Here is a 13298-nt window from a genome sequence, read left to right as displayed (position 1 = left end):
AGAACCAAGGAAAGGAAATTTCAGAAAACAATTTATTGCGTCCAAAAGTAGGAAGGTACCATTTCAGAGTGCCGAAAAAGAGGCCACTACCACCACAACGATACAAACTTCACGCAGTTTGCTCAAATATATTCACTTGATCAGATGATACGTATCTCCAGCAAAACCAGAGCGGCAGAGTAAGTCGATAATCAGGATTGTATACAAATAGGGAGCAACAGAGATGGAACTTCAGTATGTATGCATCTAGGGAGATACGAGTTTCTGGTGCACATGCTCATCACCATCGTGATGATGGAACACATATGTTAAGACTCCAACAAGGCACAGCACCGTGCCGACGAGGATCTTGTCGTAACGCTCCACCCAGTGGAACTTGATCTGGCTAGCACCGTAGAATGAAAGGGCCACCAAGGATGTCATCACTGTGATGGTGCTGCAGGAAGAAACGAAACTGATGAATCGAAAAGAAGAATAGCTGTAAGAAGCATCTTTTTCGAACTTGATACAACTATCACATTTAAAATAAAACACCTAGAAAAAAAATGAAGGACATGAATGGCAGCTAACAATACTTGCCCTTACGAACCATGGTTGAACAAAAGTGTGAATTAGTCGCAGATATTAAAAAAAATGAGCGCTGCTCTAATAAAGCTGCAGCTCATTTTAACGTGACTACATGACAATAACTAGTGATCCTGTCATACTCTAGAATCTAGGTTGGTTCCTTCAGTCATTTGACTCCTAATGTACATGTGTGCTATAACAAAATGATGACTGACAGGGCAAGAAAATGTCTCAAGAGGAAGATCTTGCAGACTGAAAGAAACAAGATTATGAGTTCATACTCAGCAAATGCATCGGTATAGTGTTCTGCTTGAGTTTGTTCCTTTTTGTCTCGATGTGCTCCAAGTATCATTTAAGGTAACACAAAGTGCTCATCGGTCCTAACAGAGGAAATCCTGAGGCTAAGAACCTTCTAAGAGGCAAGGAGGATATAGGTAATCCTGATGATCATGGGTCAGCAATGCTACTTTTTGCTTCATTAATTTAGATAGAGATAAAAACATCTTGCTATAATTAAATCCCTTTTTCAACTTTAGTGAGTTAACAAACCCAATAACAGAAAGGACGTGATAATGCAATTTGAATTGGTAGTACCAACAAATACAATAAAAAAACAGTGGAGTGAAAGAGGGTGAAGACCTGAAGAGGAGCACAATGATTGCAAGAATCATCATTGAGGAAGAGTTGCCAACAGCAAGAAAAACTGGAAGAGTTGTTGCACAAGGTGATAATGCAGGTACAAGTACAAGACCGGCGACTGCCATTTTTTCCATTGGATGATTATGGGCATGGCTATGACCACCTTTTCCTAAGGCAAACAAGAGGATATAACTTGCTCCAAGAAAAATCAGCAACAGCGAGGCAAGTTTATGCACTGTTTCTTCGCCAGCTATAGTATTTGCCATAGTAACTGCAGTTATCCCAAGAAGAGCCGTAGAAACAACATGAAGAACACCTCCAAATGCAGCTGCAGAAGTTAGTAATCTTTTCTCAGTAACAATCATATAGAGAGAAGGGCATCATTTGAAAATTTAAAAAATTGGAAAATATGAAATTGCAGGTTCTTGGAGTGTATACTGCCCAGGATGAAGCAAACAGGGTGCACCAAAACAGTGGAACCAGGATGAGATAAAAAATAGATGTAGTGCAAGAATCATAACTTTTTTGTTTAAGTCATCATTAATTCTTAAGAGATCATGACAAATATGATGCAATTATTTCATTGCCAGATTAGATCACAACCAACTTATAGGCATTTGCTGGCAACTGGTTTAACTAAACAAAGCTTTGATAACTTGTTTGCCCAAACTTGGCTCGTTGATAGAACACATTACATCACTTGCATTACTAAAAAACACTACAACAATAGCCATTTGTCACAGTCACCGCAGACGGATGTACACATGAAAGCAGCAGAAGTCGGAAGAAGACAAGGACACACTTCCCCTAGAAATTTGCGTTCCCTGAACCATGGAACAACATTCCACCGAGAAAGGAAGGTAACAGAAGCACAAATGCAGTCTTACGAATCCATCCCACACAGAAAATCAGATCATAGGAGCATGCGCATCTGAACATGATGCCCATGCAATCTCATTCAGATGTTCAGGCAATACTCAGCATATGCTACACGCAATAGGCAGCAGCCAGGCACCACCACACTACCATGACACAAAAACTGCCATCGTTTGTTAATGACACCATGCAAAACCGGATCCATCCAAGGGAACCAACCACCGAGAGCAGCCCAACCAGAGTAAAACCCTAATGGCACACTCTTGCACCATCAATTGGGAGCTAGCCTTCACCCAACCTCTTAGAATTAGGAGATAACCAGATCTGGAGGCGCCGAGGCGGTGAACAGTAACGAGCGGCAACCGCAGCAAATGGGGGGAACGAGGCACGCGGAAGGGAGGTGGGTACTGACTGACGAGAAGGGTGCGGGAGAGCGGCCAGCGCTGCGCGCGCGCGACGATGGAGAAGGGGAGCCAGTGCGTGGGGATGAAGGAGTGCAGCAGCGACACCGTGGCGATGCCTCCGATCGTCGACGCCTCTTCCGCGGTCCACCGCAGGCCGCCCAGCCCGCCGCCGCCGTCCATCCGCTGCTCGATCCGGTCAGCTGCGCGCCACCACTGCCGAGCCGCGATGAGCCGTAATACCACGGCCCCCGGGCGCCGAGACGTGACAGTTCTGTTGGGGAGTGGGAGATCTGTGAAGGCAAGGTAGCAAGGGGAGCCAAGGACCAAGGAGGGAGGACGGTGTGTGTGTGACTGTGTGTGTGAGAGAGAGATAGAGAGAGGTGGGAACGGGGAAGAAAGCGAGGCGAGTTGGCGTGCGAAAGCGGTCCGGCCCCAACTGCGCAAGCCGGCGTCCCGTTCCGCCGTATGCCGTATTCATCCCTATAGATTTGCGCAGATTTTTTAAATTTTAACATTTTTCAATATTTATAATTGATATTCAAATATTAATATGATACGAACTAGTCAGGGAACCAATTAACCAAACATTACACGGCTTAGAGCTATACATCATAATCCAGGGTATTACGTCACAAATGGTGTGCGTTGAAGTCAGCCTCAAGATCTTGACGTCAAACTCTAATTTAAACGACATCGGTTGTTTTCTGGCCAAGGCATATGCAGGGCCGGCCCTAGGCCATGCAAGTAAAATTGATACCAATTAACCAAACTTTTTTCAAAATAATTATCAGACATATTAAATTGAATATATATCAATATATTTGTTTATATTTTTACAAGTAAAATTAACACATATTATTTATATATTATAAAAAATTATACAATGTAGAAGATCTATCACAATAAGTTCGTATGGGGGTCTTCAAAATTATAGGACAAGGCTGGGCATATCCTATTTATTTTTTAATCTATCACTCTCCCCATCTCCTTTAACTTCTCCAATATGTTGATTCAACCTTTGAAGGTTGGATTTAATCTGTAGATATTCGAGAGTGAGGCATCCTTCGCCTCTTTAATTTATATGCATTAATTTGGTCTATGTAAGTGTATTTTGTAACTATAGTTTTCTAGATAGATATCGGTTGAATTAATTTAAATTTTGATGTATAAACAAAATGCTTAGATAGATCATAACATTTATAAAGGTGTGTTTAGTTTCTGTCCTTGGTTTATACGTGTACATATTAGTGCATGTCTTTTACGAGGTTATAATATTATTTGTCATATTTAAGTTTAATTATTCTTATTTATAGTGTTTATACTTTAGGTTTAGTTTAGTTTAGTTAGTTTGTTTATATTAATGTGAAATGATTAGATTATGGTATAAAGCAAAGAGACTTATTTTCTTACAACCCTCTATTTTGATAGATACATGGTACATGGCGAGAAAAGAAGTAGCGAAAATAAAGTTGATCCAGAGATTTATTCTCGGACACGTCTTGTAAGGACGTGTGTATCCCTCCTAAGCTATAGGTGGCTAACAATGATTATGGTAAGCAATCCGCGTGTTTTCATTCAGGCATGTAAACATAGTTGCTCGTTGCTACTATCCACATGGTTATTTTAATATAAGTAAGGGGTGTTTGGTTTATAGGGACTAATGTTTAGTCCCTTCATTTTATTCCATTTTAGTCTATAAGTTGTCAAATATAGAAACTAAAATAGAGTTCTAATTTCTAAATTTGGCAATTTTAGAATTAAAATGGAATAAAATGTAGGGACTAAAAATTAGTCCCTAGAAATCAAACACCCACTAATTATTTGTAAATATTATATTTCATTGTTGCTTGATATGTGTAATTTACTTACTGATAAGTTAGTGACATCAACTTATTTAGGACCATAGGGGTGCCTTTTCTTTCGGTGGGTTGATGATCCTGATAAGTTTACAGTGTGTTTGGTTAGAGGCATCGAATGGTCCGGAGTCATCCGAACCTACATCCGAGCCTAAAATAGTGTTTGGTTACCATCACAGATTCATCTCATCCGTCATCCCCTCATTCCGATCTAAAACTAAAATCTAGAAGCTACTCATTCCTCGCAAAACAGGCGGACCAACTCATTCCTCCCATCCGAACCTACAAGGAGTGAGTCCATGCTGGATCACTTGGTTCCGAACAGGGTTATTCCATTAACCAAACAGACTGTTAATTTGTTCGAGTTACCTTCTTTTCAACCACTAGTAGAAAGGAAGATGGTTACACTTACACGAGCATTTTCAGTGGTGGTTCCACTTTCCCCTAGCCCTCTATCAGTGACAGATGAGAAGATCAATGTCATCAACAAATGCCTTAAGAATCAATCTCTGTGTGGTTGTGATGAACCATCCACCAATAATAAACAAAGAGAAGGCCAAAGACACTGATGAACAACTTCATGGCACTCCTTACCTGAGTCTATCAAACTATCTTTAGTGGTGTCCTCCATATTCCTCCTCTATATTTGTTCTTTATAGACTTCTCTCAAAGATTATCTCGTCCATATCTTAGTCCTTTCCAACAATGTTTTCTATATCTTATCCTTCATACATAAAGACCTATATTAGGGACAATTTTTGCTCCAAATATTTATATGTGAACATGCAAGTGAATCAACCTCTTGAGGGTTTTGGTGATCGAATAACAAAACAAATAAAAGTTCTAAAAAAGTTTGCTTCAAGTGTGTACTCAATTTTACAATGTCACATGAAGTACGATGAGTTATGTCAATAAAAATTAAAGCATATGACTTAGTGGAATCACACAATACCTTAATGTGTTTAGATATATCCTTCATGATTACTAGCGATCAAGACTTCAAATTTTATATATTTGAGTTTTATAAATCGTCGTACTGTAAAGAGGGATCCACAAAAGGTAATGTTGTTTGCAAATAAGCTCAAATTTTCTATTTCAAACTTATATTTTATGTATGGTCAATTGTGAGTGAAGTTTGCAGTTCAACCTCTCCCAAGCCAACCTAAACCGAGATTGTTGGTCCTTGTTCTCAAATGCTATAGATCAAGAACAAGGCAACACAATTGTTAATGATTAAAGACCTTCATCCTTCGAAGCATTATTTTCTTCTGGATATAATGATCTTCAGGCGAAGGTCATGAAGGGCGTACCTTCATCATTTCAATATTTAAATATGAATATGAATGCAAGTATGAATAGGAGTGTGAAAAAATACTTCAAAATGAAAGTCAATGATCAGATCTTCATAATTTATTCATATTCATATCCACATATAAGAATTGACATTAACGATATTTAATACAATTGTACCTTCGGTTCGCTAGAAGGTGAGAATGCAAAGATGATGCGAGAGAGAGATTACAATCCAGCGTGAACTGTACGGAGTACTGTTCATCTATTTATAGGCATGGGATGCAACCCAGACAAAATTACATTCATGTCCCTGATAACTAATTGTAACCACAATGCGAACTATTAAGGACTACATAGTCTTTTCCTCCTTAAGTTGGTATCGTCGTTCGCCTTCATCATAATACTAAGCCAAAGCTCCTTCAGTCATAGCTTTGGCTTCTGTTCGCATCATCTTTGGGTTGTATCTTCATGTCGCGTACACCTTTGTAGCATTTTGCCGAAGGTGTTTTGGCCTTGAGGACCTTCGGCGGGAAAGAAGACCCCCAACAGAGATGTTCTCTGGAAAATTGTGGTTGAACTGGCCCTAGGAGTGGTTCAGTCGGCTTTGGCGAGAGAAGTCTTTGGTGATAAGCGGATGAACCAGCCCTAGGGCGGTTCAACCGGTCTTACACCGTTGAGCTGGAGGTTCGATCATGCCAGGTCGCTTGGTTCTGATCAGGAATGGCTATGGTGAATTACGGTTGAACCGACCAGATGGGCAGTTGAAAGTCGCCTAGAGGGGGGTGAATAGGCAAATCTGAAATTTATAAACTTTAAGCACAACTACAAGTCGGGGTTAGCGTTAGAAATAAAAGCGAGTCCGAAAGAGAGGGCAAAAACAAATCACAAGCAAATGAAGAGTTTGACACGATGATTTGTTTTACCGAGGTTCGATTCTTGCAAACCTACTCCCCGTTGAGGTGGTCACAAAGACCGGGTCTCTTTCAACCCTTTTCCTCTCTCAAACGGTCACCTAGACCGAGTGAGCTTCTCTTCTCAGTCAATTGGGACACTAAGTCCCCACAAGGACCACCACACAATTGGTGTCTCTTGTTTTGATTACAAATGACTTGTGAACAAGAAATGGGGAAAAAGAAAAGTGATCCAAGCGCAAGAGCTCAAAAGAACACGACAAAACTCTCTCTTCTAGTCACTATTGCTTTGAGTGGAATTGAGACTTGGAGAGATTTTGATTCACTCTATTTGTGTCTTGTATTGAATGCACTAGATCTTGTATTGAATGTGTTAGTTGAAAACTTGGATGCCTTGAAGTGTGGTGGTTGGGGGTATTTATAGCCCCAACCATCAAAGTGGCCGTTGGGGAAGGCTGCTGTCGAAGGGCGCGCCGGACAGTCCGGTGCGCCAGCCACGTCTCCCAACCGTTGGGGTTCGACCGTTGGAGCTCTGACAAGTGGGGCCACCAGACAGTCCGGTGGTGCACCGGACAGTCACTGTTCACTGTCTGGTGCGCCTTCTGGCGCCTGCTCTGACTCTGCACGCGCTGTCCGCGCACTGTTCACGCGCTGTTCACTATTGTAGACGACCGTTGGCGCTGTTAGCCGTTGCTTCGCATGGCACACCGGACAGTCCGGTGAATTATAGCGAAGGGCTATTTCCAGAAACCCAAAGCTAAGGAGTTCGGAGTGATTCTCCCTGGTGCACCGGACAGTCCGGTGCGCCAGACCAGGGCAGCCTTCGGTTGTCTTTTGCTCCTTTTTATTTGAACTCTTTCTTGGACTTTTTATTGGTTTGTGTTGAACATTTGGCACCTGTAGAACTTATAATCTAGAGCAAACTAGTTAGTCCAATTATTTGTGTTGGGCAACTCAACCACCAAAATCATTTAGGAAAAGGTTTAACCCTATTTCCCTTTCAATCTCCCCCTTTTTGGTGATTGATGCCAACACAAACCAAAGCAAATATATAAGTGCAAAATTGAACTAGTTCGCATAAGGTAAGTGCAAAGGTTACTTGGAATTAAACCAATTTACTTTTCATAAGATATGAATGGATTGCTTTCTTCATTTTAACATTTTGGACCACGCTTGCACCACTTGTTTTGTTTTTGCAAATGTTTTGGAAATTCTTTTTCAAAGTCTTTTTGCAAATAGTCAAAGGTATATGAGAAATATTTTGAGAAGCATTTTCAAGATTTGAAATTTTCTCCCCCTGTTTCAAATGCTTTTCTTTTGACTAAACAAAACTCCCTCTTAATGAAATTCTCCTCTTAGTGTTCAAGAGGGTTTTATAAATTGAAAGAAGATCAAATATTTTAGATACCAATTTTTGAAAACCTCTTCTTTTAAAATATGCCAATTGAGATAGAATTTCTTTGAGGAATACTAATTTGAAAAATATCAATTGAAAACAACTTTCCGAAAATTTTTGAAATTGGCGTGGTGGTGCGGTCCTTTTGCTTTGGGCTAATACTTTCTCCCCCTTTGGCATGAATCGCCAAAAACGGATACTTGTGAGTGAAATATAAGCCCTTTTACTTTCTCTTGCTTTGGTAAATAAAATAAGAGTGAAGATTATACCAAAATGGAGAGCGATGCGGAGTGTCGGCGAAGGATGAATAATTTGATGGAGTGGAGTGGAAGCCTTGTTTTCGCCGAAGACTCCATTTCCCTTTCAATCTATGACTTGGTATGAAATTTACTTGACAAACACATTAGTCATAGCACATGAAAGAGATATAATCAAAGGTATATAAATGAGCTATGTGTGCAAAATATCAATCAAAATTCCTAGAATCAAGAATGTTTAGCTCATGCCTAAGTTTGGTAAATGTTTTCTCATCTAGTGGCTTGGTAAAGATATCAGCTAATTGTTGTTTGGTGTTAATATAAGCAATCTTGATATCCCCCCATTGTTGGTGATCCCTCAAAAAGTTGTACCGAATGGCTATGTGCTTAGTGCGGCTGTGTTCAACGGGATTATCCGCCATGCGGATTGCACTCTCATTATCACATAGGAGAGGAACTTTGGTTAATTTGTAACCATAGTCTCTAAGGGTTTGCCTCATCCAAAGCAATTGCGCGCAACAATGGCCTGCGGCAATGTACTCGGCTTCGGCGGTAGAAAGAGCTACAGAATTTTGCTTCTTTGAAGCCCAAGACACCAGAGATCTTCCCAAGAACCGGCAAGTCCCTGATGTGCTGTTTCTATCAATTTTACACCCTGCCCAATCAGCATCTGAATATCCTATTAAATCAAATGTGGATCCCCTGGGGTACCAAAGGCCAAACTTAGGAGTATAAACTAAATATCTCAAGATTCGTTTCACGACCCTAAGGTGAACTTCCTTAGGATCGGCTTGGAATCTTGCACACATGCATACGGAAAGCATAATATCCGGTCGAGATGCACATAAATAGAGTAAAGATCCTATCTTCGACCGGTATAGCTTTTGATCTACGGATTTACCTCTCGTGTCGAGGTCGAGATGCCCATTAGTTCCCATGGGTGTCTTGATGGGCTTGGCATCCTTCATTCCAAACTTGGTGAGTATGTCTTGAATGTACTTTGTTTGGCTGATGAAGGTGCCCTCTTGGAGTTACTTCACTTGAAATCCTAAGAAATACTTCAACTCCCCCATCATAGACATCTCGAATTTTTGAATCATAATCCTACTAAACTCTTCACAAGTAGATTTGTTAGTAGACCCAAATATGATATCATCAACATAAATTTGGCATACAAACAAATCATTTGCAATTGTTTTAGTAAAGAGAGTAGGATCGGCTTTTCCGACTTTGAAGCCATTAGCGATAAGAAAATCTCTTAGGCATTCATACCATGCTCTTGGGGCTTGCTTGAGCCCATAAAGCGCCTTAGAGAGTTTATATACATGGTTAGGGTATTCACTATCTTCAAAGTCGGGAGGTTGCTCAACATAGACCTCCTCCTTGATTGGTCCATTAAGGAAGGCACTTTTCACGTCCATTTGATAAAGCTTAAAGCCATGGTAAGTAGCATAGGCAAGTAATATACGAATTGACTCAAGCCTAGCTACGGGTGCATAGGTTTCACCGAAATCCAAACCTTCGACTTGTGAATATCCCTTGGCCACAAGTCGGGCTTTGTTCCTTGTCACCACACCATGCTCATCTTGCTTGTTGCGGAAGACCCACTTGGTTCCTACAACATTTTGATTAGGACGTGGAACTAAATGCCATACCTCATTCCTCGTGAAGTTGTTGAGTTCCTCTTGCATTGCCAACACCCAATCCGAATCCCTTAATGCGTCTTCTACCCTGTATGGCTCAATAGAAGACACAAAGGAGTAATGTTCACAAAAATGAGCAACACGAGATCGAGTGGTTACCCCCTTATGAATATCGCCGAGGATGGAGTTCATGGGGTGATCTCGTTGTATTGCTTGGTGGACTCTTGGGTGTGGTGGTCTTGCACAGTTGTCATCTTCCTTGTCTTGATCATTGGCATCTCCCCCTTGATCATTGCACTCCTCTAGAGGTGGCTCATCTTCTTGATCTTCATTTTCATCCTCTTGAGCTTGATCCTCATCTTGAGTTGGTGGAGATGCTTGCATGGAGGAAGATGGTTGATCTTGTTCTTGTGGAGGCTCTTCGGATTCCTTAGGACACACATCCACAATGTACATGTTCCTTAGCGCGACGCACAGAGCCTCTTCATCATCTAGCTCATCAAGATCAACTTGCTCTACTTGAGAGTCGTTAGTCTCATCAAACACAATGTCACAAGAAACTTCAACTAGTCCAGTGGACTTGTTAAAGACTCTATATGCCCTTGTGTTTGAATCATAACCAAGTAAAAAGCCTTCTACTGCCTTAGGAGCAAATTTAGATTTTCTACCTCTTTTAACAAGAATAAAGCATTTGCTACCAAAGACTCTAAAATATGAAACATTGGGCTTTTTATCGGTTAGGAGTTCATAAGATGTCTTCTTAAGGATTCAGTGAAGATAGAGGCGGTTGATGGCGTAGCAAGCGGTGTTGATTGCATCCACCCAAAACCGGTCCGAAGTCTTGTACTCATCAAGCATGGTCCTCGCCATGTCAAGTAGAGTTCTATTCTTCCTCTCCACTACACCATTTTGTTGTGGCGTGTAGGGAGAAGAGAACTCATGCTTGATGCCCTCGTCCTCAAGAAAACCTTCTATTTGTAAGTTCTTGAACTCTGTCCCGTTGTCGCTTCTAATCTTTTTGATCCTTGAGCCGAACTCATTTTGAGCCCGTCTCAAGAATCCCTTTAAGGTCTCTTGGGTTTGAGATTTGTCCTGTAAAAAGAACACCCAAGTGAAGCGAGAATAATCATGCACAATAACTAGACAGTACTTACTCCCGCCGATGCTTATGTAAGCTATCGGGCCGAATAGGTCCATGTGGAGTAGCTCAAGCGGCCTGTCAGTCGTCATGATGTTCTTGTGTGGATGATGAACACCAACTTGCTTCCCTACTTGACATGCGCTACAGATCCTGTCTTTCTCAAAATGAACATTTGTTAGTCCCAAAATGTGCTCTCCCTTTAGAAGCTTATGAAGATTCTTCATCCCAACATGGGCTAGTCGGCGGTGCCAGAGCCAACCCATGTTAGTCTTAGCAATTAAGCACGTGTCGAGTTCAGCTCTATTAAAATCAACTAAGTATAGCTGACCCTCTAACACTCCCTTAAATGCTACTGAATCATCACTTCTTCTAAAGACAATAACACCTATATCCGTAAAAAGACAATTGTAGCCCATTTTACATAATTGAGAAACAGAAAGCAAGTTGTTATCTAAAGAATCTACAAGAAAAACATTGGAAATAGAGTGATCAGGGGATATAGCAATTTTACCAAGTCCTTTGGCCAAACCTTGATTTCCATCCCCGAATGTGATAGCTCTTTGGGGATCATGGTTTTTCTCGTAGGAGGAGAACATCCTTTTCTTCCCAGTAATGTGGTTTGTGCACCCGCTATCAATGATCCAACTTGAGCCTCCGGATGCATAAACCTACAAAACAAGTTTAGGCCTTGTTCTTAGGTACCCAAACGGTCTTGGGTCCTTTCACATTAGAAACAAGCACCTTGGGTACCCAAACACAAGTTTTTGACCCCTTGTGTTTGCCCCCAACATATTTGGCAACTACTTTGCCTGATTTGTTAGTGAGCACATATGAAGCATCAAAAGTCTTAAATGAAATATTAGGTTCATTTGATGCTATAGGAGATTTCTTTTTAGGCAATTTAACATGGGTTGATTGCCTAGAGCTAGATGCCTCACTCTTATACATAAAAGCATGATTAGAGCCAGAGTGAGACTTCCTAGAGTGAATTCTCCTAATTTTGTGCTCAGGATAACCGACAGGGTATAAAATATAACCCTCGTTATCCTGAGCCATGGGATCTTTGCCCTTAACAAAGTTGGACAATTTCTTAGGGGCATTGAGTTTGACATTGCCTCCTTGTTGGAAGCCAATGCCATCCTTAATGCCAGGGCGTCTCCCACTATAAAGCATACTACGAGCAAATTTAAATTTTTCATTCTCTAATTCATGCTCGGCAATTTTAGCATCTAATTTTGTTATATGATCATTTTGTTGTTTAATCATAGCAAAGTGATCATGAATAACATCAATATTAACATCTCTACATCTATTGCAAATAGTAACATGCTCAACGGTAGATGTAGAGGGTTTGCAAGTATTTAATTTGTCGGTGTTTTGGACCCGCGGGGACCCTCAACCGACTAGTGAATTTTATGCTGCGTGTCCCTGTCCGGATCGATTGATGCAAGATGAAACACATGAGGGAGGATGAGGCTTATATTATCTTGCATCGGGGTGCTTGTAGTAGGGGTTACAAGCTTCGCGAGAGAGGGAACGGATCCTAGGTCTCTCGAGAGGTCTAAAACTGTGGAGAGAGCGTTTTGCCTTGAAGTGAGCCATCCGAGTTAGCCTTTTTTGCGTGCCTTGGGAAGGCCCTAGGCATCTCCTTTTATAGATACAAGGAGGTGATCCAGCTGTACATATGGGGGTGTAACTATGTGCTAACGTGGTCGGTGGAGAAGTGCTTGAGCCCTGTAGAAGCGTAGCTGGCGGTGCGGCCCTAGGTCCTGCTGACGTTTCTTTGCCTTCATAAGGACCTGAGGGCGGTCGACGTCATGGGTGCATGCCGGGAATCATCATTACCTGCTATTGGAGTAATATGATGTGACACCGGTCTTGTTCCTTCGTAGCCTAAGGTGGCTAGTAGGGGGAAGGATAGTGTTGTTTTCCTGGTTCGCGTAGCCGGCTCGAGGTCGTCTCGGGTGAGGCAGTGATCTCTCCCAAAGCCGAGGTCTAGGTTGGGCGAGGCAAAGATCTCCTCCCGAGGCCGAGGCTGAGGCCGAGACCTAGGTCGGGTGAGGCGAAGACCTCCTCCCGAGGCCAAGGCTGAGGCTGAGGCCTGGGTCGGGTGCGGCGACGATTCCTTCCGAGGCCGAGGCTGGGGTCGGGTGAGGCGGAACTTCCGGTTGCGCCCGAGGCCGATCTCGGGAGAGGCGGTGACTTACTGTTGTCAGTCTTACCCCGGTGGTTGGCACAGTGGTCTAAACGGGGTGAATAATGTCGTCATCCTGTCAGAACGATCAGTAAGAAGGGTGAAGTGACTGCGGTCATTT

At 41.9% G+C, this 13298-nt stretch overlaps 1 protein-coding gene across 1 annotated transcript; it reads right to left on the bottom strand.

Annotated features, from left to right (window-relative positions):
* Positions 1–133: 133 nt before the first annotated feature.
* LOC100272826 (uncharacterized) lies at positions 134–2887 on the bottom strand. Its single transcript, NM_001147279.1, has 2 exons — positions 1207–2887; positions 134–436 (listed from the first exon to the last, which is right to left on the bottom strand). The coding sequence occupies exons 1-2, from the start codon at positions 1569–1571 to the stop codon at positions 247–249; spliced, it is 555 nt and encodes a 184-aa protein (NP_001140751.1). The 5' UTR covers positions 1572–2887; the 3' UTR covers positions 134–246.
* Between the last annotated feature and the right edge of the window lie 10411 nt (positions 2888–13298).

This window comes from Zea mays, chromosome 3, assembly GCF_902167145.1.
Source record: "Zea mays cultivar B73 chromosome 3, Zm-B73-REFERENCE-NAM-5.0, whole genome shotgun sequence".
NCBI lineage: Eukaryota > Viridiplantae > Streptophyta > Magnoliopsida > Poales > Poaceae > Zea > Zea mays.
This window is presented reverse-complemented; position numbering and strand designations above follow the sequence as displayed.